This window comes from Schistocerca piceifrons, chromosome 5 (genome assembly GCF_021461385.2).
Source record: "Schistocerca piceifrons isolate TAMUIC-IGC-003096 chromosome 5, iqSchPice1.1, whole genome shotgun sequence".
Classification (NCBI taxonomy): Eukaryota; Metazoa; Arthropoda; class Insecta; order Orthoptera; family Acrididae; genus Schistocerca; species Schistocerca piceifrons.
Window position 1 is genome coordinate 676,745,488 of NC_060142.1, and position 22,560 is coordinate 676,768,047.

Here is a 22,560-nt window from a genome sequence, read left to right on the forward strand (position 1 = left end):
GAAGTATATACAGCATTTTCCGCTAAAAAGCCTTTCTGAAAACCAAATTGAGATTTTATTAGTACTTCATTTTTCCAGATATATGAAACTACTTTTGAATACATTATTTTTTCAAGAATTTTAAATAAAACTGTCAGAAGTGAGATTGGACAATAGTTGTTAGCACCAGCCCTATCTCCTTTTTTATACAATGGTTTAACAATAGTATATTTCAGTCTATCCGGAAAAATGCCTTGTTTCAGTGAGTTACAACATATATTCTTTGTTCCTTATTGTTTCATGAGACTAATACGAGCTGTTTATTGACTGTGTATCTCTAAATCCTGTTATAACACAACTAAAAATCTTAATTTCTGCAATTGAGATGTGAAACACTTGTGTAAAGTTTATAACCCTGTCTCCTTAGGTTAATTTTATTACGTTTTGTAATTTTTGTGCAGTAGACTTCAAAATTTTCAAAGAGAATGCTGGTAAAAGTGCCTAAGGCATGTTCAACACATTTGGAAGCCTATGGGGACTATAACATGATTCCAGTTTCGCACTTTCAATCTACGCCTAAATCTAACTCTTGTGTTTTGCGATGTAATTTTGTATTTCTAATTTGGACATATTAATAGATGAAATAAATTTATTCGTGTGAAACGAGCTACGTTCCATATGCTTCATAACTGTTACGTTATGAGTAATTAGTCGTTGACTGGAGAAAAATAAATCAAACTGGCAGTTAACATGAGGAAAAAGAAATCATTAACTGTGGTATTACAGAAGGATTCGAGTATCGATGTTCAAAGCTTATCATTCACTTTACTGTGCTCTATGCTTGGTGTGTTGTGTGGTCTGTGAGGGAAGGAAGTTTAACTTGGTGCAATGATTGTTGTTACGAAGAATTGACAATATGCATTGTTGCATGTAATGAGTTTTGCTTGAGCGTATTTTCGTGGGTGGTATTATATAGTCAGTGAGTTTTGCTACTGGAAGCTGTAGTTGAACTTACAGTAATTGTAGGAGCTTACTGTCAAACATTTGTCAGTTGGATTTTGCACAGGCGTAGGACTGCAATGCATGTACGCGTAATATTTTATAAACTGAAGCGGGTATAGTAGACAACGCTAGAAAATGGACAATACTGATGGCAGTGAGCTGGAAGATGGCGAGGTAAGAAGCGTTTACAGTATTAACGTACCAAAAATATTACAGTCTTTGATCAGTTGTTACATGTGTTGATTTTCTATGTTCTTAATCAGTAAAACATATAGTTGTTACACATCAGAGTTGTTACATATCAAAAATATTATCGCTGTTTTATCATTTCTTCCGTGGGGTACTAAACTTGATGAATTTATTTAGGAGAAGTTTCACTTTATGTCAAAAGTACTTTAGGGGGTGCCACAGTATTATATTCTCCACTGTAGTGTTAGATGCTGCATTGTGCGTCATTCGTTGTATTAACACATCAGACATCCCAGTTCCGTATAATCCAAGTGATTCAGTCTATAAGATCAATGATACACGACGTACCAAGTACGGCATAGTGATATTTACTCGTCAAATTAATCTGTAGATAAAGTGACTAACCTTTTTGAACAGGACGAAAAAGAAAATCGATCGTGGATTTTTAAATAAAACTATCACAACCTTCACCCGAGAGAAACCAAAGTGTGGATAATCAGCTGAGGATTTGAACCCAGCTCTTCTTCCACTTAGCTTTGTTGTAAAAGACCTAATGGTGTATGTTTTTGGAGACTATAATTAGAATCTTAAATTATGCACAAAAACCATAAGCGATTACATTACCGGTACATGGAATCTTTCTGTGACAGATCCAAATAAAAACAAAAGAATATCTGCTGACTTACTTCATTAATTTCCTTGTCAAGGATTCATATTTTCAAACTGACGCATATACAGTTATGCCTATTATAAAGGAAACTGAAAACTAGCACTAGGAACACTCATTTTTAAATACACCACAGACATACCCCTGTTATCATTGTAAAAATATACTTAGCATAATCAGAAGTAGGCCTAGTTAGTATTTGTATAAGATGGCATATCCATTTAAAATAAGTTCCACAAGCAGAGTTGCTATTGGTTCTGCTCCAAAACCACTCTCTCTTCCATTTCCATGGATGTATGCCAACAGTGCATTATGAAGTAAGGCACCAATGCAGCTCATGTCTCTGAGCATGAGATCATATTTGCTTTTCATGGAGGGAGACATGGTTGTTATTATGGTAAGTCACTGTAGGTTTGTAGAGCTTAAAGCTCATAATCATCATGCACATTGTTTTTGCGCTGTCAGTATTCACAGCTTTTTAAAGTGAACTTTGCAGTGTGTGCCTTGTAGAGCTATGTGATGTATTTCAAATACTGTAGGTATTTTCTGTATAATAGCAAATTTCTTTTATGGTGGCTGTCAGTTATGCCCTGGAATATTTTTCCATTGGTTTTGAGGGAGTGGAATTATCCAAAATATGCCAGTGTTAATACCTTTTCTGAATCAAATTTTTGAAATGGCTGTCAGAGCGAAACATGCTGAATTGAGTCACTATGAACATTTCATTACATGGTATTTTTCATGCAAGTCTTGGTATGATTTTATAGTTAAATTTGTAGTTTGTAATCTTACTGATTCCCAATCTTAAGGATTTAAGGTAATGAATTTGATTCATTTTCCAAATTTTTCTGTAATTTGGTTTATTCAAATTGTCAACATGTAAGCATTGAACCATGTGTAGACTGCACTGGTACAATGGTTGAACACAAAGATGCCTTATTTTACTCACCATTACAGTAGTATTAACTCAAATAATGTGGCTATTGTGTCTTAGTCATTATGGTAATACGGAACAGAAGAACACCTATCACTCTTTCATAAATTTTTATTTTCCCATTAGCCAGTTTTTGAGCCACTGCAGGTTTGTCATCAAATGGTGGAGAATTATAGGAACAAACTGCAGCTCATTTCTGGGATCACTTCCTTTTCTTTTTGTGGTTTTAGTGGCCTGTTTGTAGGACCTGGTATGGGCTGTAGGTGAGTGGACTTTTGAAAGTGGTTGTTAATACCACAGCAATACAAATAATGTATGGTGGTGTAATGACTAAAGTAACATGAGTGGTGTTCACTAATTTCTTACAAGGGAACCTCCCCATCGCACCACCCTCAGATTTAGTTATAAGTTGGCACGGTGGATAGGCCTTGAAAGACTGAACACAGATCAATCGAGAAAAAAGGAAGAAGTTGTGTGGAACTATGAAAAAAATAAAACATATAAACTGAGTAGTCCATGCGCAAGATAGGCAATATCAAGGATAGTGTGAGCTCAGGAGTGCTGTGGTCCCGTGGTTAGCATGAGCAGCTGCAGAATGAGAGGTCCTTGGTTCAAGTCTTCCCTGGAGTGAAAAGTTTAATTTTTTGTTTTCAGACAATTATCAAAGTTCAGGCACTCACACGTAATCAATTTCGCTCTGGACATATGCAGGATTTGACGGTCTACACACGGAAAAATTTGAAAACGTTAAAAACGTACGTTTTGACAGAGCACAGGGAAAACTGTGCGACTGTGAAACTGTTGCAATAATTTGTTGCAGTTTATGTGACAAACTCTTTATGTTTTCATCACTTTTTTGGGAGAGATTATCACATCCACAAGAAAACCCAAGTTGGGCAAGGTAGAAGAATCTTTTTGCCCATTCGCCAAGTGTAGAAGTTAGGTGAGTCGACAACATATTCCTGTCATGTGACGCACATACCGTCACCAGTGTCGTATAGAATATATCAGACATGTTTTCCTGTTGAGGTATCAGTTGACCTATGACCTTGCGATCAAATGTTTTTGATTCCCATTGGAGAGGCACGTCCTTTCGTCTACTAATCGCATGGTTTTGCGGTGCGGTCGCAAAACACAGACACTAAACTTATTACAGTGAACAGAGATGTCAATGAACAATCGGGCAGATCATAACTTTGCGAAAATAAAGAAATTAAACTTTTCACTTGAGGTTATACTTGAACCAAGGACCTCTCGTTCCGCAGCTGCTCACGCTAACTGTGGGACCACGGCGCTCCTGAGCTCACGCTGTCCTTGATGTTGCCTATCTTGCGCATGGACTACTCAGTTTGTATATTTTGCTTGTTTTTTTCATAGTTCCACACAACTACTTCCTGTTTTCTCGATTGATCTGTGTTCAGTTGTTCAAGGCTTATCCACTGTGTCAATTTATAACTAAATCTGAGGGGGGTGCGATGGGGAGGTTCCCTTGTTAGCGTGTATCCGAGTGAAGATCTTCATTGAGTGAACCACTTTGATTTTGTATGTGGAAAAATAACAAGCGACTTGTATCTTCTTAGCCAACCATCAAAGACTTGCCTTAATCAAACATTAACAATTTTATATTTCAAGTCAGAACACCCACCATTTAAGATTTTGATTAATCTTGATTTGTTTGTTCTTCCAACAGAGATAAGCAGGCCTACCCCTACGAAATTTTGTATCACTCCCCGTTTTCAGATTTGAGTAGTTTGACATTTTTGACACTGTGATTATGCGAAATGACATTTACTGAAATTTTGAAAATAAATTAATATGTTTCGTTTATCACTCAATCTGTGAAGTTTGGTGGTTACATACTCTAAAGCATAAAGATTGTTAGTAGTGTTACATAATATCTATAAGCAGTCACATCAAGGCAAGAAAAATATCAGCATTGCATTGAATATCACTTAAAGTGAATGTGATAATCGCCAAAATCTTTTTTCCAAAATCATACTCAAAGGATGGCCTATCACATGGAAACTATGATTATTGGGGATTTTTTTTCTTTTTTATGTCTTTTTTTCCCTGGTTTATTCCAAATTTAGGTCTACTTTTAACTTTCAAAACCCTTTACCTGCTTTGACCTGTGTTGGGTTGTGTGACTACATGGTGACACAGTGCATTAGTTTGTCAATTGTTTGTGAGTGGTGTTAAAGATGTTGGAATCCTTGAGCATTTTTTTGTGATAATAATATGGGAAGAGTTTGTGGCAGTTTGGTAGTGGGTTATTTTGATGTTGATAGCTGTGGGCAGTAGATTGGTTTCAGGTTTGGAATTGTTGGTGTGGTGTGTTGTTTGTGGATGGCGATTTCATTTTACTTGTTGTTTTTATTTGTAATGGATGGGTCATCCCAAATCAAATCACCAGGATCATGTCACCCGCTGTTTCAGATTTTCATTGAACTTTGTACATTTGCTTGTACTTACAACATAATAACTTCCGCAGATTTTTATTGATCTAGCAATAAAACTTCTTTTTATATTGAATTTTCAATGTAGTGATGTTCTGATAACTGGCCTCTGTAAGACGTACATGCAGAATGCTACTTATATACAGCAATATTCTTTTAACTTGGGGTCTTAATGTATGTCGCTTTCCACTTTCTGAGAAAATTACCTGTTCATTGAAACATGTTTATATCACATTTCTCCAGCCTGTTGGGAACCTTATTTTGGTCTGAAATAATTCCCAATATTGTAGGCTTTCTAATGAAATAAAAATTTTAATGTGTTTTCTATCAATGGACACAGAAATGAACTGAAAATCAACAAATGTCTTATGTGATGAAATAATGGTCATTTCAACTAATTTCATCCAGGCCCAACATCCACTGCCTCTGATTTGAATGAAACTGTTTTTTACTTGTTATTTTAACCATGGTAATAATCAGTGTAAAATTATTTCTTTCACATATTTCATAAAGTTATTGGAGGAAAATATGGCAAAGTTTCCAAAAAGCATACATAAATGCTTTTGCTGAAACTTCTCAATGTCCAGGCTGCTTTACTTCAGAAAAAAGGTGTAACTTAGTTTATTTTCAGCACACCAGTCAAATTTTTCCTCATACCAGATAAAGGCTACACTTTTATGGGAAAAAAATTTAATAACTCTGCTTGACCTCTAAGAACCCAGAAAAGCAACTTAAATTTTTATGGTTCAAACACTGAGTTCCTAAATATGCAAAATACTTTCAGGCAGAGCTGGTATCAGGCTGATAATTTTTTTAAAAAATTGAGTCTTAAGATATGATTGCAAATGAAAAACTGCATGGACTTTTGGAATTGGATTTCCATTTCTATATTTAAGTATTTCATATCATTGTTCAGAATGTCATTTAAAACACATTATGTAGACTAATGAATTTTAATGTATATTTGTATGGCTCATGTTTTGTTAGGGGTAATTCCTTGTCAGTTTAACACACAAAAGTAGCATTTTAATTAGATTGTCTAAGATTTCTTTCTTTTGATGCATCCAATGACCCAAATAAAAGCTGGTAAAACTACCAATTTCCAGAGGTGCAAGACAATGTTGAAAAAAATTACAGGCCAGCTAAGTATGCCAATTGTGTGAAATTTACTTGCGTGGCACATTCGTATGCCAATCTGTTTATGGGCTGTTTCCCTTTCCCCCTGTGCCTCTCCTCTGGTTACCCTGCTTGGACCTGGTTTATGACTGGGATTTGAGTTTCCTTTTCCGGCATTTACTACAACTTTTCATTAAATAAACACATTGGTCCCCATTGTTAGGTTTGACCTGCCCCCATGTTCAAAATTCATCAGAAATGCAGATTGTGCAGGCAAGGTTGCCCAGTGTGGTGTATGCCCTACCTTTGCACCTTTCTGTCTTTGCACCCTTTGCTTTAATAAAGCAGAACACCCAAAACTGAGCATGATAGCCATCTACTTGTGGGGGAGGGGGGGGGGGGTCACCAAGTACCTGCATGGTGGTAGCCTCCTGATCACACAGGGATTGCAATGTTAGTACTCGAGCTGAAAACTCCCCATGTGTGCCAAGGTATATAAGACCATCATGATTGGGGCATGGGGACTCTGATCAACAGATTACTGGCCAGGTAGCTATGATGAGGCTGGGCAGTATCCGTTTGGAGAGCCCGATTTAGGAGTGGATGGCATCATGGTGGATGAGCTGCAAATGAAGCGGATGAATTTATCTACCGCTGGTGGCCATACAGCTCCAGCAGTCTCCATGGAAGGAAAGTCATCTTTTATTGCAGAGAGATACAACCCTAAAATGTTCCCTTCCCTTACATTGCTGTGGGAGGGACGTAGGGCTAAGCAGAATCCAGAGAACTGCTCGCCGCAATGCTTGCTTTGCACGAGGAGTAATGGTGATTCCTTCGTGGCCGCAAAGCCCTTATTCTTTGTGGAGAATTTAGAAGATAAGTTTGAGGAAGTTCCAACCGTCTCTATATCTGCATCTTCATAGATAGTCCACAAGATGCTGTACAGTGCATAGCAGAGGATACCCTGTACTGCTGCTAGTAATTTCCTTTCCTGTTCCACTGGCAAGTAGTGTGTGGGAAAAACAGTTGTCTCTATGCCTCCATAGTAGCCCTGATTTATTGTACCTTATCTTCATGGTCCTTATGCGCAATGTATGTTGGCGGCAGTAAAATTGTTCAGCAGTTAGCTTCAAATGCCGGTTCTCTAAATTTTCTCAATAGTGTTTCTCGGAAAGAACGTTGCCTTCCCTACAGGGATTTCCATTTAAGTTACTGAAGCATCTCCGTAACACTTAAATGTTGTTTGAACCTACGAGTAATAAATCTTGCAGCCTGCCTATGAATTGCTTTGATGATGTCTTCCCCTGGTACAGATCCCGTACGTTCGAGCAGCACTCAAGAATAGGCCACATCAGTGTTCTATAAGCGGTCTCCTTTACAGGTGAATTACACTTTCCTAAAATTCTCCCAATAAACCGAAGTTGACCATTTGCCTTCCCTACCACAGTTCTCATATGCTCATTCTATCTCAAATTGCTTTGCAACATTACACTCAAATATTTAAATGACTTGACTGTATCAAACAGGAGAGTAGTAATACTGTATCCAAACATTAATTGTTTGTTCTTGCTACTCATCCACATTAACTTGCATTTTTAATATTTAGAGCTAGCTGCCATTCATTACATTAATTGAAAATTTTGTGGAAGTCATGTATCTTCCTTCAGTCACTCAACTTTGACGCCTTACCATACACCATGGTATCATAAGCAAACAACCCCAGATTGCTAACCATCTAGTCCGCAAAATCATTTATTTATATTGAGCACAAAATAGGTCCTTTCACACTTCCCTGGGGCATTCCTGACGAACACTCCTGATAAGACACTTGTTGTCGAGGACTACTTACTGGGTTCTGTTATTGATCCCCTGCCCATCATGGGCGCTGCTTGCTTGTAACAAGCTGTCTCTCCCCATTATGGTCTAAATCTTGTTCAGGGAATCATTTTCCACCGAGACTTGCTCTTGCAGTTTGATGAAGAGCTATGAATCAACTTGGAGTGACGGGCTGTACACTTTGTCCGTTGTGTACATAGAGAGCCAAAGGACAATAGGGTTGTCACCAGTGCTTTCATCTTTGCCTTTGAGGGTGATTCATTGCCTGAGAAGGTCATGGTGATTGTATACTGATGCGATGTGAAACCATACATTTCCCTCCTCCTCCCCTTCCCCTTCTGCCATGCTTCAAGTGTTTGAAATTTGGGCACATGTTTTCGCATTGCAATGCTAGCCCCGCCTGTAGAGATTGTGAATGAGTGCTGCATGCAACACTCCTTGTGCTTCACCCCCTATCTGTGTCAGCTGTGGAAATGACCATTCACCATTCTCGCTGCTCACTAGACTGCACTGTTTTCTAGAGAGAAAAGAAAATATAGAAATACAAGACTCTGGACAAACTGAACTAACCAGTAGGCCAAGAAGTATTACGAACAGTTGCAACCAGCAAGTGAAACAGTGTCATATGCCACAGCTGTGATATCGCCCACTTAGGTGATGGTACTCCTGCGTGTTACACCTCCTACGGTGATCCCTCAGGGCCGCTCAACCATGTCTGCCTCCCTGATGGTTGGCGGACCCCCCTCTTGCTGCTTGCTCCACATTTACTTTGGTATTAGTGGCTTCCCACTAACCAGGGACATTGGTCCCCATCTCTCAGCCAGAGACGAATCACCTTCTTTCAGCTTCTCTTGGCAGGGAGGGGGTCCCTCAGGACACATTCTTCCAAGGTTTCCACTGGTCTACAACCAAACACGAGCCAGTGGCCTGCCAGTCACAGGGCTTACGATTATCTTTGCCTAAAACTGATTCAGAAAAGCCCCTGCAATCGTCGAAAGTCCTCTAACGAGAGGAAAGACAAGAAAAAGTCCTCCTAGAAGACGGACATTATGGTGGCCCCCAGACGATCAGACCCCACCTCTTCTATCCCTGTGGCTGATATGGAGATTCCGGTGGTCCTGAGGCCCCAATTTACACCGCACAACTGATCCAAGAACCTATGTATATTGATGCCATAAGCCCTCAACCTGCATCAGCAGATAGCCCTAGGCCATAACCTACCTCCTTGATCCCTTCATGGCCTCACAGTGCATCGACAGCATTATTATCCAGTGGAATTGTACCGGTTTTTCCACCACCTTTCTGAACTGTGACAGCTTTTAAACACTTCCCGTACCTTCTGCATCCTTTCACAAGACGTGGACTCCAGCCCTTCATGAATATTGGGGGTGTTATAAAAATCGTGCTACCTATGACAGGGTGTTTGGGTGGAGTTTGCACATATGTTCTGGACGCTTTATATAGTGAACTTGTGCCTCTTAATTAATACACATTTGGATGATGATGATGTTTGGTTTGTAGGGCACTCAACTGCGCGGTTATCAGCACCCATACAAATTCCCAACCTTTGCTCAGTCCAATCTCGCCCTTTAATGAATGCTGACGAAATGATGAGAACAACACAAACACCCCGTCATCTTGAGGCAGGTGATATACCTTTGAAGGCCTTGACTGTGTGGGTAAGGGCGTTTCAGGATATTACACACTTCAGTGTGGTGCACGGCCATTGACCTTTTATTTGCAGCCCTTTTGTTCTCCCATCCACCCACTGAAGAGTTTGCAGTGACCTGCATGTATTGACCACTTCCTGATCTTCCTGTCCCTGCCTCAGCATCACTCCCCTGGATGCCTGCCCAGATGGGCTCTCAACAGTGTTGACTGGGGTGCTTTTGCCTCTGTTGTTGCTGTTGGTTCTCCACCGCATGGGGATATTAATGAGACAGTCCAAAATACAACTACAGCCATTCTTTCAGCAGCTGATTTAGTGATCCCTTGTTCCTCAGGCCCGCCTCAATGGCAGACTTTACGTTGGTGGTCACCAAAAGTCACAGAGGCCAGCACCGTAAGTGGGACCCATCAATGGAGCACCTCATTGCCTTTTAATGGCTCCATGGAAGGGTCCACCACTTAATTAAACGATTGAAGCAAGCATGCTGGGAACGTATGTTTCAACCATCGGACCACATAGGCCTACGTCTGCTTTGCAGGTTTGGGTGAAGATCAGATGTGTCTACAGATACCAGACACCGTAGGAGTACCTGGTAGAATGGCACTGTCTGCACTGACACACACACCGTTGCGAACATTTTGCTGTGCCTTATGCTTGAGCCTCGGTGTCTGAAAATTATCAAACAGCCTTTTGTGTCCTAAACCAGCGGGTGGAGCGAAAGCAATTATCTTTTATTACATGCCACGTGGATCCATATAATACTCCATTAAGCGAGTGGGAATTCATCAGTGTCCTAGCCCACTGCCCTGATACAGTACCTGGGCCGGACAGCATCCACAACCAAGTGATCGAGCACCCCTGGTGGATTGTCAGTGTCGTATACTTGCCATCTTTAACTACATCTGGGGCGAAGACGAGTTCCCATCACAGTGGCTGAAACCGGGTAAGCACCCTCTAGAGATGAACAGTTATTGCCCAATAAGTCTCACCAATGTTCTCTGTAAGTTACTTTAATGCATGATGAGCAGGCAGCTGTGTTGGCTCCTTGTTTCTTGAAGTCTTCTGGCTCCATCCCAGGGTGGTTTTTGCCAAGGCCATTCCACTACTGATTATCTGGTTTACCTGTATTCTGCTATGCAAACAGCTTTTTCTCGACACCAACACGTTCTTCGACTTGCAAAAGGCTTATGACACCACATCCTTGCTACCTTACACGAGTGGGGTCTCTGGGATCCACTCCCGATTTTTATCGAGAACTTCTTGTTGCACCGTACTTTGTGGGTTCGAGCCAGTGCTTCCCACAGTACCCCCCCCCCCCCTTTCCATATCCAAGAGAACGGGGTCCTGCAGGGCTCTATAGTGAGTATAGTGAGTGCCCCTCTCTTTCTAGTAGCCATCAATGGTCTAACAGCAGCTGTGGGGTGCTCAGTATCACCCTCCATGTATGCTGATGACTTTTGCCTCTACTATTGATCCTAGTGTGTGGGTGTCACTGAATGTTGACTGCAAGGTGTCATATGAAAAGTGCAGGCATGGGCACTCATCCATAACTTTCGGTTTTCAGCCGTCAAGACTCGGATCACGCACTTCTGTCGGCGTCATACCATTCGTCCACAACCAGAACTTTACCTCAGTGACCAACTACTCAATGTGGTGGTGACTTATTGCTTTTTAGGACTGGTCTTCAGCCCTCGGTTAACATGGATTCCTTATCTTCCCCACCTTAAGCATGAGTGCTTGCTGCACCTTCATATACTTTGGTGCCTGAGTAACACTAGCTGGGGTGCAGATTGCATTACTCTTCTGCAGCTTTACAAAACCCTGATGTAGTCCGATCTTGATTATGAGAGTGTGGCATACAATTCAGCATCACGCTCAGTATTGCGGGTAGTGGACACCGCCGCAGAGTTCGACTTGTGATAGGAACTTTTCAAACTAGCCCTGTTCGAACTAGCTTTTCAAACAGCTTACTCATTGAGGCTGAGGTCCCTCTATTTTGGATCAGACGCTGACAACGGCTTGTCAGTTATGCTACATGTGTTCACAGCTCCCCTAAACATCCAAACTACCATATTCTCTTTCCAAACACGGGATATCCATCTCCAGTGAAGGTGGCCCAGGTCAGGGATTATGATTGTCATATGCGTCCGGTCCGACCTCTGTGACCTCCAGGTGATTCCTCTGCCACATCTCCTCCTGGCCCACTCACGTACACCTCCATGGTGCATTCCTCAGCCACAGTTTTGTCTTAATCTGTCACAAGGTCCAAAAGGCTCAGTCCCTCCCGAGGCCCTCTCTCACCAATTTTTCTCCATCCTTGTCACATCCTGTGGTTCATAAGTAGTCTATACTGATGGCTTGATGGTTGCTGGTCACATGGGCTTTGCTTATACTCACATGGAGCATACTGAACTGTGCTCTTCGCCGGATGGCTGTTGTGTTTTCACTGTGAAGTTGGTACCACCCCTTGTGCTCTTGGACTTATCCATTCCTGCACCGGTGGGTTCTTGCAAGCTCTCGACCAGTGTTACCTCCATCATCCTTTCATCATTGCTATTCAGGATTCCCTGTATGCCCTCGAACAGTGGGGATGCTCAGTGACCTTTGTCTGGATCCCAGGCCACGTCAGGATCCCGAGGAATGAACTCGCCGATAGTGTGGCCAAACTGGCTACCAGTAAACCAACTCTTGAGATCAATATTCCAGAAACAGACCTTCAATCGGTATTATGCTCTAAAGTTTTAGGAATCTGGAATACGGAATGGCTAACGCGGACTTCACCAAACAAACTATGACTGATAAAGGAGATTACAGATCTGTGGAGGTTCTCCATGCAGGTCTCTTGCAAGGCCTCCACTGTCCTTTGCCGACTCCGCATCGACCATACTTGGCTGACTCATGGTCATCTCCAGTGACGTAAGGACCCACCATTTTGTTGTTGTGGTTCCTGTTTCATGGTGGTCCACATTTTGCTGGACTGTCTCATCCTAGACACCCTGTGAAGGACTGTTAATCTCCATGACTCACTACTCCTGGTGTTAGGGGATGATGACTCAGCAGCTGACTTGTGAGGGTTGCCTAGAAAGTAATTCACCGCATTTTTTCCTTCAACAATTCTTTATTGAACAGAGAATTACACACACAAAAGAATGGTGTTTTATTTACAAACCCTATTTTTCCACGTAATCTCCATCTCGTTCCATGGCCTTCCTCCAGTGCGAAACAATGATGTGTATGCCCTGTTGGTACCAATCCTTGTCCTGGTGGTGGAGCCAGTGCTTCACTGTGTGAATCACCTCCTCATCATCCTCAAAATGTCTTCCATGAATGGCATCCTTCAGTTAGTCCAAACAAGTGGACATCCGAGGGGGCTAGGTCAGGTCTGACAGCCGTGGATTGTCTCCCCGACCACTGCAAATCGTGGAGCTCTGCCGAACTGCCTGCCGATAACCTCATCCTCCGTGCCTAGTGACTAACTGTACTTATGTCGACAGCAGATGCTCCATAGACTTTGCACAAGTGTTTGTGAATATTTCCCACAGGTTCTTTCTCTGCAGTGAAAAATTCAATGATGGCAAGTTGCTTTTAACATAAACTTGGCGTGCTCACTCAGGAGAATGCAAATGATACATACGTAACATTTCAAATTCATAGCATTGTTTTCTGTTGAGAAAAAAAAGTGTTGTATTTCTGTCTGGGTAATCCTCGTTTCATCTTGCTGTGTCTTTTTGTGGTGGACAGATTAACATGTTGCAGAGTGTCTGGCTCATCCTCCTTTTTTTAAATTGTGATCAGCCAGCCCAAACCATCTGCTCTATTGTTTTAATATCTCCTTCTACTTTTTCTTGTGGTGTATGTTTTCCCCATTTTTTGTTTGTTCCATTTGTTTTCTTTTTAGGTGTGGTTCCCCATTCCTTTTCTCCATTTTACTTTCTCAAACGTATTTAGGGTGTTTTTGTACCTTGAGCCTTGCTTGTATCAGGAAAAAGGGACTGATGACCCTGTAGTTTGGTTCCTTGGTACCGCAGACCAACTAACCAACCAATCCAACTGAACTGATCTGATCATTGACTGGAAGTGCTTATGTTTGGCTACGTGGATTTCACATTCCCAAACAGTGTCTTGTCACCTAGCCACAGGTGTTCGCGTTTGGCTTGAAGAACATTCTGGACAATTCAAGTGAATGATTTGGCCACCTAGATCACTCAACATGAATCCTACCAAACATCTGTGGGCATAATCGAGAGGTCAGGTCATGCATAAAATCCTGTATCAGCAACACTTTCGCAATTATGGATGGCTGTAGAAGTTGTATGGCTCAGTTTTTCTGTAGGAGACTTCGAGCAGCTTGTTGAATCCATGGCGTGTCGAGTCATTGCACTATGCCGATCAAAAGGAAGTTTGACACAATATTAGGAGGTATCCCATGACTTTTGTCACCTCGTTGTTATCCTAAATTTGATTTGTAAATCATTGTCGGAACACGATATAGTCCAGTTAGTTATCTCCCTGTGACTTCTGGTCTTTCCCAATATACCTTTTCCCTTGTAATTGTGGAAGATAGTGTGCATTTTCAACCTTTTGCGGTGCAATGAATAATCCATTAAATTTCGGGCATGCAGCTGTGCAAATAAAATTTCTTCCACTGCAATTTTCATGGTAGGCTGGAAGGTCACTTTAACACAGTGTGGCTACTCTTTCCTCGAAGATAGGCTGAATTCTCGAGAAACACTGTGTTAAGGAGATCTTCTGGCCTCCCACGAAAATTGCAGCTTTACTCATCTCTGTAAAGGACGATTTATTGCTTCATAAGGCGGATGTGTATCAGATTCCTTGAGGAAATTGTGAGAAGTCACGCTCCGTTCATGAGAGATGCGTGGAACATTGAAGATATGTACGCTTATCACAACCAGACAAATCAGCTGTGGCCGAACATTGTATGGATACAGGGCATTCCGTGGACTACAGTGATGTGAAGATTCTAACATCCACCTCTTCCTTTTGGGATTCTGTCTTCAAGTTATAGAGATTGGATTAGCTAACAATTTAATAAATAGGGATAATGGTTTTAATGTGGACAAAGCATGGAATCCGGCTCTTGGGATTATTAAACTGCAGAGAAGTCTTCATGGTGTCATCACCGCCGAATGTACATCGATAAGCAAATTGAATGTCTGAACGCCTTCGCCACAGGCAGTGCATGAGTAAGCATATCCATTTGCTGCCGATCAGCGTCTGTAACTCGCAGGTGTGTACCGCTGCAGTGGAGCATATAAGGTTACGCTTGGCACCGTGTCATCAGTCTTATGACTTACTCTGAGGATGGCCGGACAATATGCGGCTGAAATATCAGTGGAAGAAATTTTATATGTGCTGCTGCATGCCTGAAATTTAATGAACTTGGAAGATGTGTTCAGTATAACTAATTTTAATGCATGTTGGAGCTCTAAAAGTCTCTATCCCCTCTTGTTCGTTCCTCCCAGTTCATAGCCCCCAATAACACTTCCATTCCCTTCCCTTCAGTGGTATTCTAGTCACCTAAGAATATCAAATTTTCATTGCCCTTCACGTATTCTTCAGTCTCTGTATTATCTTATATATATTCTGTTTCCTTGTCATAAGCTTGTGGTGTGCCTATGGAAACTTGTACAATGATTGTTGGTGTTGGCATAGTATCAATCTTCAGATGAATAGTCTAATTGCTGTGTTGCTCATAATAACTGACTCTATTTCCTGCCTGGCTGTTGTGAAGGTTTCCCAGTCTTGAAGTGTGCTTTTATCTTATACCAGACGAAACTTCCAGTTCTTCTAGCTGTTTTTCCTTTAATGCTACTTTTCTTACGAAGAAGAAAAGGCTATGTACTCTGGATACAGTTTGGTTTATTGGCCACACTACAACTCGCAGTCTACAACTCAGATTACACTTAATTCGTTTCACAAGAACACCTCATTTGGCAAATTTATGTCATCGGACTCTTCTCTTTTCTCCGTTATACATTCTCAGATCTGTGTTGATAAAAACAATGGAACTTCGCCAGGGAGGAGCTCCATGTTGCTATGCACAGCACTTCAGACTCTGAGGGACTATTTGTGAAGATTGAAACTCTTCAAAAAAGTGTCTTTTGCTGCCAAATGGCACCCCTGGAGCACCTGAAACATAAAAATCCAATCCAGGCAAATCCAGAATCATCTCAGTACCTTAACTAACAATAATAATGCTGCTTAAACTTAACTGAATGTCAGGTATGAAAAATTATTCAGTTATACCAACTGCTAAGTGTTTCACAAAACCCTGGAAAAATTAAGAGACATATCTGTGCCATTACTCTGCTCATAATGTTGCCAACTTCTACTACACTATTCACTGATTCTGTGTTAGCATCTTTTGTTATCTGACCAAAAATGTCTGGCATCTCTCCACTTCATTTCACTAATCCGTACCATCTTTCACTTAAACCTGCACACAGTCTTCTTTTTAGAGTCTCCAGTTTCCCTTAATATTCAGGATTTTAACATCCCGATTAGTAGAATGTTAACTTCTTTTTTCTTCATCCACATCAAAAGCAGGCCTATGACCTGTGGAGGAGGAGGGGGGGGGGGAGGGGGGGAGGACTACTTTCACCTGGAAGTTTTTGCAAATGAAGTGACTATCATAGAGAGGGTGTCCTGTAAATGTGCTTTATGTCTTTGTGGTGTCTTTAATGCAGTAGTTTCCATTGTGTTCTGCATCATCATACTTGGTGTCCATAATACTACAGTATTGCTATGTATAAAAAGTGTGTGACTGGAAAAGCAGCATGTTACCATTGAAGGAGTATGCCACAATTGCCCACAAGAATTCATACCTATAAATCACTGATCCTTTATTAACTGAAAGAAATTGGGTAAAGTGAACGTGTGTCAGCTTCATCCTGTAATGTAATGATCTTTTGGTGTGTGATGTCATACATGCACATACCAAAAGAGATTAGATCACTGATAGTAGGTTGTGGTGACAGGCTAATCTGTAATGTAGTCTGAGATGTGGGTTAGGTTGAAAGTTGATGGTTTGGCTGTGAGTTGACGAAGCGGTATCAAATGCTTTAGTTAATAAAATACATCTACCAGGTCATGGAGGTTAATCCTTCAGAGTAATTTTTATTTTTAATGATGTTCATAATGGTTGTGGTTAATCTTTAACTGGAATACTTGTGTTTAAAGAAGTTAAAGTACTTCTCCATTTATTGAGAGATGAATGAAATTTTTAAATCGCAAAAGGTCGCTTTTAGAAAATTTTGAGGTACTGTTTACAATACTTTTGTGCAGTTGTTAATTCTTGCGTATGAGCTGCTCTAAATTTTTAGAAATAGATTTCATATAATGCAATTTCCTGTAATTGCACAGATCGTGGAGTACATACCGCTTGAGAGGCCAGTAAGCTACTCTGCTGCTCCTAGTGTCCATGTGGACGATGCAAACAGTGACGATGGTGCTGATGATGGTTCAGACAGTGGAAGTGAAGACAGTGACTCCCCGTGCTTCAGTGCAAAAAGACATAAAATGCAAACTGAACGCTCTACTTCTGTTGATACACGCCTGAAACCAGAAATTAAAAAAAAGAAGTATGATATTTGGTGTGCAGAGTTGCAAGAGTCGGCACTTACGGATGATCTTGTAAATATTGATGTTGCCAACAAGATTATAGACCGCAGCAGGTATGTTTCAAATACAACATTTTGTATTATTGGTAGTTTTTTTGCAACACAAGTTTCAGTGATTGTGAATTGCGCAAGTGATTTTCAGTGCTTACATAATGTAAATCATATTGTTCAGTAAGGACAAGTATTAAGTATCCTAAGGATTTGTTTCCTCGTGTGTGATGTGAGTCAAAAGTTGGCTGTATAATTGTGTATATTATTATTTTGCGTGAAATGTTGGCATTGTTCTAATGGTGAAAACTAAAATATTATTTTGGAAGAGTGATAAAAAGTAACCATTGTAAATATTAATTAAAGATAACAGATAAAGGAAATGTGTTCTCTGAAGACAGAAACTTAAGTTTCACATTTACCAGGGTCAGATTTTAATATGTTGCAAAACTAAAGATCCTGAAATACATAAAATACTGAGTTTTCACACATACATTCACCATGTAGATTGCATCATGAAGGAGAACTTACGGGGATGTGGAGCAAATGAAGTTGTACATTTACAAAGACAGGAAGCTGATAAAAAGTATATCGGTAATTTACTGCCATCGTTCTGCTTTAAACTATTTTTACTTACTCAGGCTGTAACATTACCATGAAACTTCCTGGCAGATTAAAACTGTGTGCCCGAGTCAGAGTTCGAGTCTCGGTCGGGCGCACAGTTTTAATCTGCCAGGAAGTTTCATATCAGCGCACACTCCGCTGCAGACTGAAAATCTCATTCTGTAACATTACCATGTTTACCTGTGCTAATACACCTCCTGTAGTTACACCTCCATTGAATCTTGCTGAAAAGTGATTATCGAAAGTGGGCAATTTCAAATGATGCAGTCCAAACCTGGTTTACAGTCCAAAACACTTCAATTGCAGTGTGATATTCAATAACCTACTGTTTATGGACATATCAAGTCTCATTTACTATTATTTATGCACAGATAATGGGTAAGCCACATACTGCGCTTGATTGATGTGCTATAACAGTAATGATTGTTCTGAGTGTAATAACCTAACATTAATGCAGATTTGCAGTAATTAATGTGTGGCAAGTAAATCACTAATAAATTTGCACATGAAGGAGGCAGCCAATGGGATGGGGACACTTCCAAAGCAGGCAACGATGGACGCAAGGCAGAGGGTGGTGGGGCAGGCTGCATCAACAGAAGCCGTACCTTCTGGTAGCTTCCAGTGGCGAGCGAGGGTGCAGATGGTCAAGGTGTGCCACCAGCCCATCGACTGTATGGACATCACAAAGATGGTGTCCCTGGCGGTGGACAAGAGTGGCCAGTATGCACTTGGTCCGGTTTCCAAACCCTCACGTCCACACTTGCCTGACCGCGGAAGATGTAGCACAGGCCGCAGAAGGAAGAAGAGTGTGCGTGGCAGCCAGCTGTGAACCAACACTCTGCTCCCCCATAGGCGTGAAGTGATAGGTGCTCAGAAAATGGAGAAAGGCTTCATTCAGTGAAGAATCCACAACAAACTTCTTCATTTGGGATTTGAATATACACACTAGTCGTTCCGCCTGGTTATTTGATTGAGGGTGGAATGGCGGAGCCATAACATGATGAATGCTATGACTGTAACAAAACAATTGAAATGCGTGAGAAATGAACTGAGGCCCATTATCAGAAGTGAAGGCACAAGGCAACCGCCCATTATAAAAAGACCCTCAAAAGCATATGTTATGTAACCTCATCCAATGTCAATGCACGCCAGAGAATGGAAAGAAAAGGAAAATGCATCCACAACCAAGAGCCAGTAGGAACTTAAAAAGTGACCCGCAAAGTCTACATGAATGCATACCCATGACTGATGCGGGGCAGTCCAGGGGGACAGAGAGACACCCTGGGAGCTGCTTATTGTTGGGCAAACTGCTCACAAGTTGCGACAGAATGAATGGTTTCACCGTCAATCCCTGGCCAAAACACGCCTCCTAGCTAACAGTTTAGTGAATGAAACTCCCCAATGGCTTTGGTGGAAAAGGAATAGAACCTCATGCCATAATGCTGTGGGAATGGCTACTCTGAGAGAGAGGTCTTCCATGAACAACAGCAAAACACTGTCAGAAACAGAGAGGTGATACAGTAAGGAAAAATAGCTGTGCAGGGCATCCAAAGCCCGACCCAGCGTTTTATCTGACCAGCCCTGTTGAACAAACCAACCACTTGAGGAAGAACCAACCGGCTCGGCAGCAACAGCAGCCTAACGGTATAAAGATGGAAGCAAAGCAGTTCTTCACGATCAAAATTGGGATCAGGATCCACAGGAAGGCGGGGCAAGACGTCTGATTGGCATGTTTAGGTGTAGGTCAAAAACAGTTTTCGTAGTTGTAGCAAGACAAGAATAGTGCCCAGTGTTTTAGGTGGTTTGCTGCCTTGTAAGGCAAAGAAGTGTGAGGGTTAAACAAGGAACCCAAGGCTTTACAGTCAGTAATAAGATGAAACTTGGAGCCATACAATAAATATGAAATTTTTGGAGAGTGCAGATTATGTCAAGAGTCTCTTTTTTTCCACCTGGGAGTAACACTGCTGGGCCAGTGTGAGAGATTTAGAGGTGAAAGCAACAGATCATTCACAGCCATGGCATATCAGTGCACTAGGACTGTGGCAAGACCGTACTGTGAGACATCAGTCGCCAAAACTGTGTGCTGACCCAAAGAGAATGTAGCTAAACAAGGGGCTGAGGGTAGTTTGGATTTCAACATTTAGAAAGTGTGTTCGCAATACGGGATCCAGCAAACAGGTATGTTCTTGTGCAACAAGGAATGCTTCTTCGTAGACGAGGGACAAGGCATAAACCTAACAGCGGAGATATGGCCTGGCATAGGTTGAACCCCATCCCACTAGACCTCGAACCCCAAATAAAAAATGGAAGGTTCAGAAAAATGAGATTTTGCAAGTTTGGAACATGAGCCTGCAAACTGTAAGACAGAAAACAAAATACACAGATTTTTCAAGTGATTGGCCATGGAGGAGCCCGTGACAACAATATCATCCAGGTAACTAATGAAACCCTGGATAGGTGTAGTCAATTGCTCTAAAATTTGTTGGAAAATAGCACAGGCACTGGCTACACCGAAAGGAAGGTGCAAATATTGATAAAGATCAAAAGAAATGTTCAAAACCAGAACTCTTTGTCCACAGGCATCTGCAGATTTGCTTCAGAAGAATCAATTTTAGGAAATTGCCGGCCACTCGATATTTTTGCCAACAGTTCTTTCTGGCATGGGAGAGGACACGTATATGCAGTCAACCACGTGCTGACAGTAGTACACAGAGGCGAAGTTTTCCAAACAGCTTCCGAAATACAACCAGCAGGGACAACCATTCACGAGCTGTAACATGTTGCACCACCTGTAGAGATTGAAGTCTGTCCAGTTGTGCTTTGACTTAATCTTTCAGGGTGACAGGAATAGGATACACTCGACAAAAACAAGGTTAAGTCGTGGCTTTCGAAGAAGTATGAGCAGAAAATTCACAGCATGCCCTATACCTTCCAAAAACAAGTACAAAAACTCCTAACACAGTGTTTCCAATTGAGAATACGGTACTTGATCGGACACAAGGTGAACTGCATCAGTGATAGAAAATCCAAATTCCTGAAATGTGTCCATCCCGAACAAGTTCTTAACACCAGCATCAACAACCACCAAAAATGTGTGGGAACGAATTGCAAGAGGCATATGCTATCAATTGTCCCAACAGCGCAGTGTTGTAACTGACCACTTCTGCTGACCGGTGTCAACAGTGGTGAGCCAAAACTCACATAGGTTTCAGTATTCAATAACGTCACAGCAGCACCAGTGTGGACCCATAGCTGGAGCACACTTAACTTGATAAACAACTTAGGAGAAATCACAAGCGTTGGAGTCACACAGTTAATGTCCGTGGCCATTTTCTGAGCAATCTTCGGCAAATGACACGTGGAAGCAGTGTGGCCTTTCCTCTGACAAGCATTACAGGTAGCGCAGTATGAGGCCAGGGCAAATGTTTATGCTGGACAAAACAGAAAGGACAAGATGGGAACAGGGAACACTGATGCTGACACAGTGCAATCACAGCTGCTGGTGCTGGCCTTGGTGTTTTCGATGCTGGGCCCGCATGCCTACCACCAACACTGCCACTTCCTCATGCAAGCCATCTGTCGTCCTAGTGGGTGCATCTTGTGACACTACATCCACATCTTCCTATGCTTCAGTTTGGTCACACATTACCTGAGAAACTTCAAAAGATTGTGCTTTTTGCAAAACTTCTACTAGCGGGGGTTTTCACAGAGTAAATCTTACTGGCACACTTCCTTGTCCAGAACTAAACAGATAATTGCATTGTGCACTGTAGAGACTGTGAATAGTCATTGTAGGCATCGATAATGAATTGACACTTACGGCAAAGGCTGTGAAGTTCAGCTGCCCAGACCCTGTGTGACAGATTTGGTTTCTTGTGGCATCGGTAAAATTCAACTTGCAAAGCTATTAGATTAATTCGTTTGCAGTGGTGTTTAATTAATAAACTGCACATTTGATCAAAAGTAAGAGCTGCTGGATCTTGCAGAGGAGCAAGCTGATACAGTAATTGATACATCATAGTTGGAATCAATGAAAGGAATAAGTCTTTGCACAAATTTGAATCTATCACACTGAAAGCCAAAAAATACTGCCTAAATCTTTTCTTGTCAACTTCTCAATACTCGGCCGAATCATCATATAGAGGAAAAATGGACAGATAGACCGGCGGAACTCTACCCTCCTCTTTTAATAGAACCTGACACGTGGTCACTGCCGAATTAAGCTGTTCAATCTGGGCTACAGCACAACATCTGTAATGGCTAAACCAGATGAAACTGCACTTAAAGACTGCATGTGTGGAAAGTGTTCCAAACTCATTGCGAATCGTGTAGTAACCAAGTAATACACAGAATCAGTCCAAGTAACATGAGTTCGGCTTTATTCATAAACCTCTGAACAGTAACGGAAATAAGCCTCTTGTGACTCCACACATAACAAGAGAGAAGAATTATACAGCAGG

General features: G+C 41.4%; 1 protein-coding gene across 1 annotated transcript in view; it reads left to right on the forward strand.

Annotated features, from left to right (window-relative positions):
* The first annotated feature begins 812 nt into the window (after positions 1-812).
* Positions 813-22,560, forward strand: part of LOC124798663 (phosphorylated adapter RNA export protein) — a 116,136-nt gene continuing 94,388 nt past the window's right edge. The window contains exons 1-2 of the mRNA XM_047262162.1: positions 813-1,155; positions 17,232-17,542. Of these exons, the coding sequence (XP_047118118.1) occupies positions 1,117-1,155; positions 17,232-17,542 (350 nt within the window). The 5' untranslated portion in view covers positions 813-1,116. The remainder of the gene's footprint in view (positions 1,156-17,231; positions 17,543-22,560) is intronic.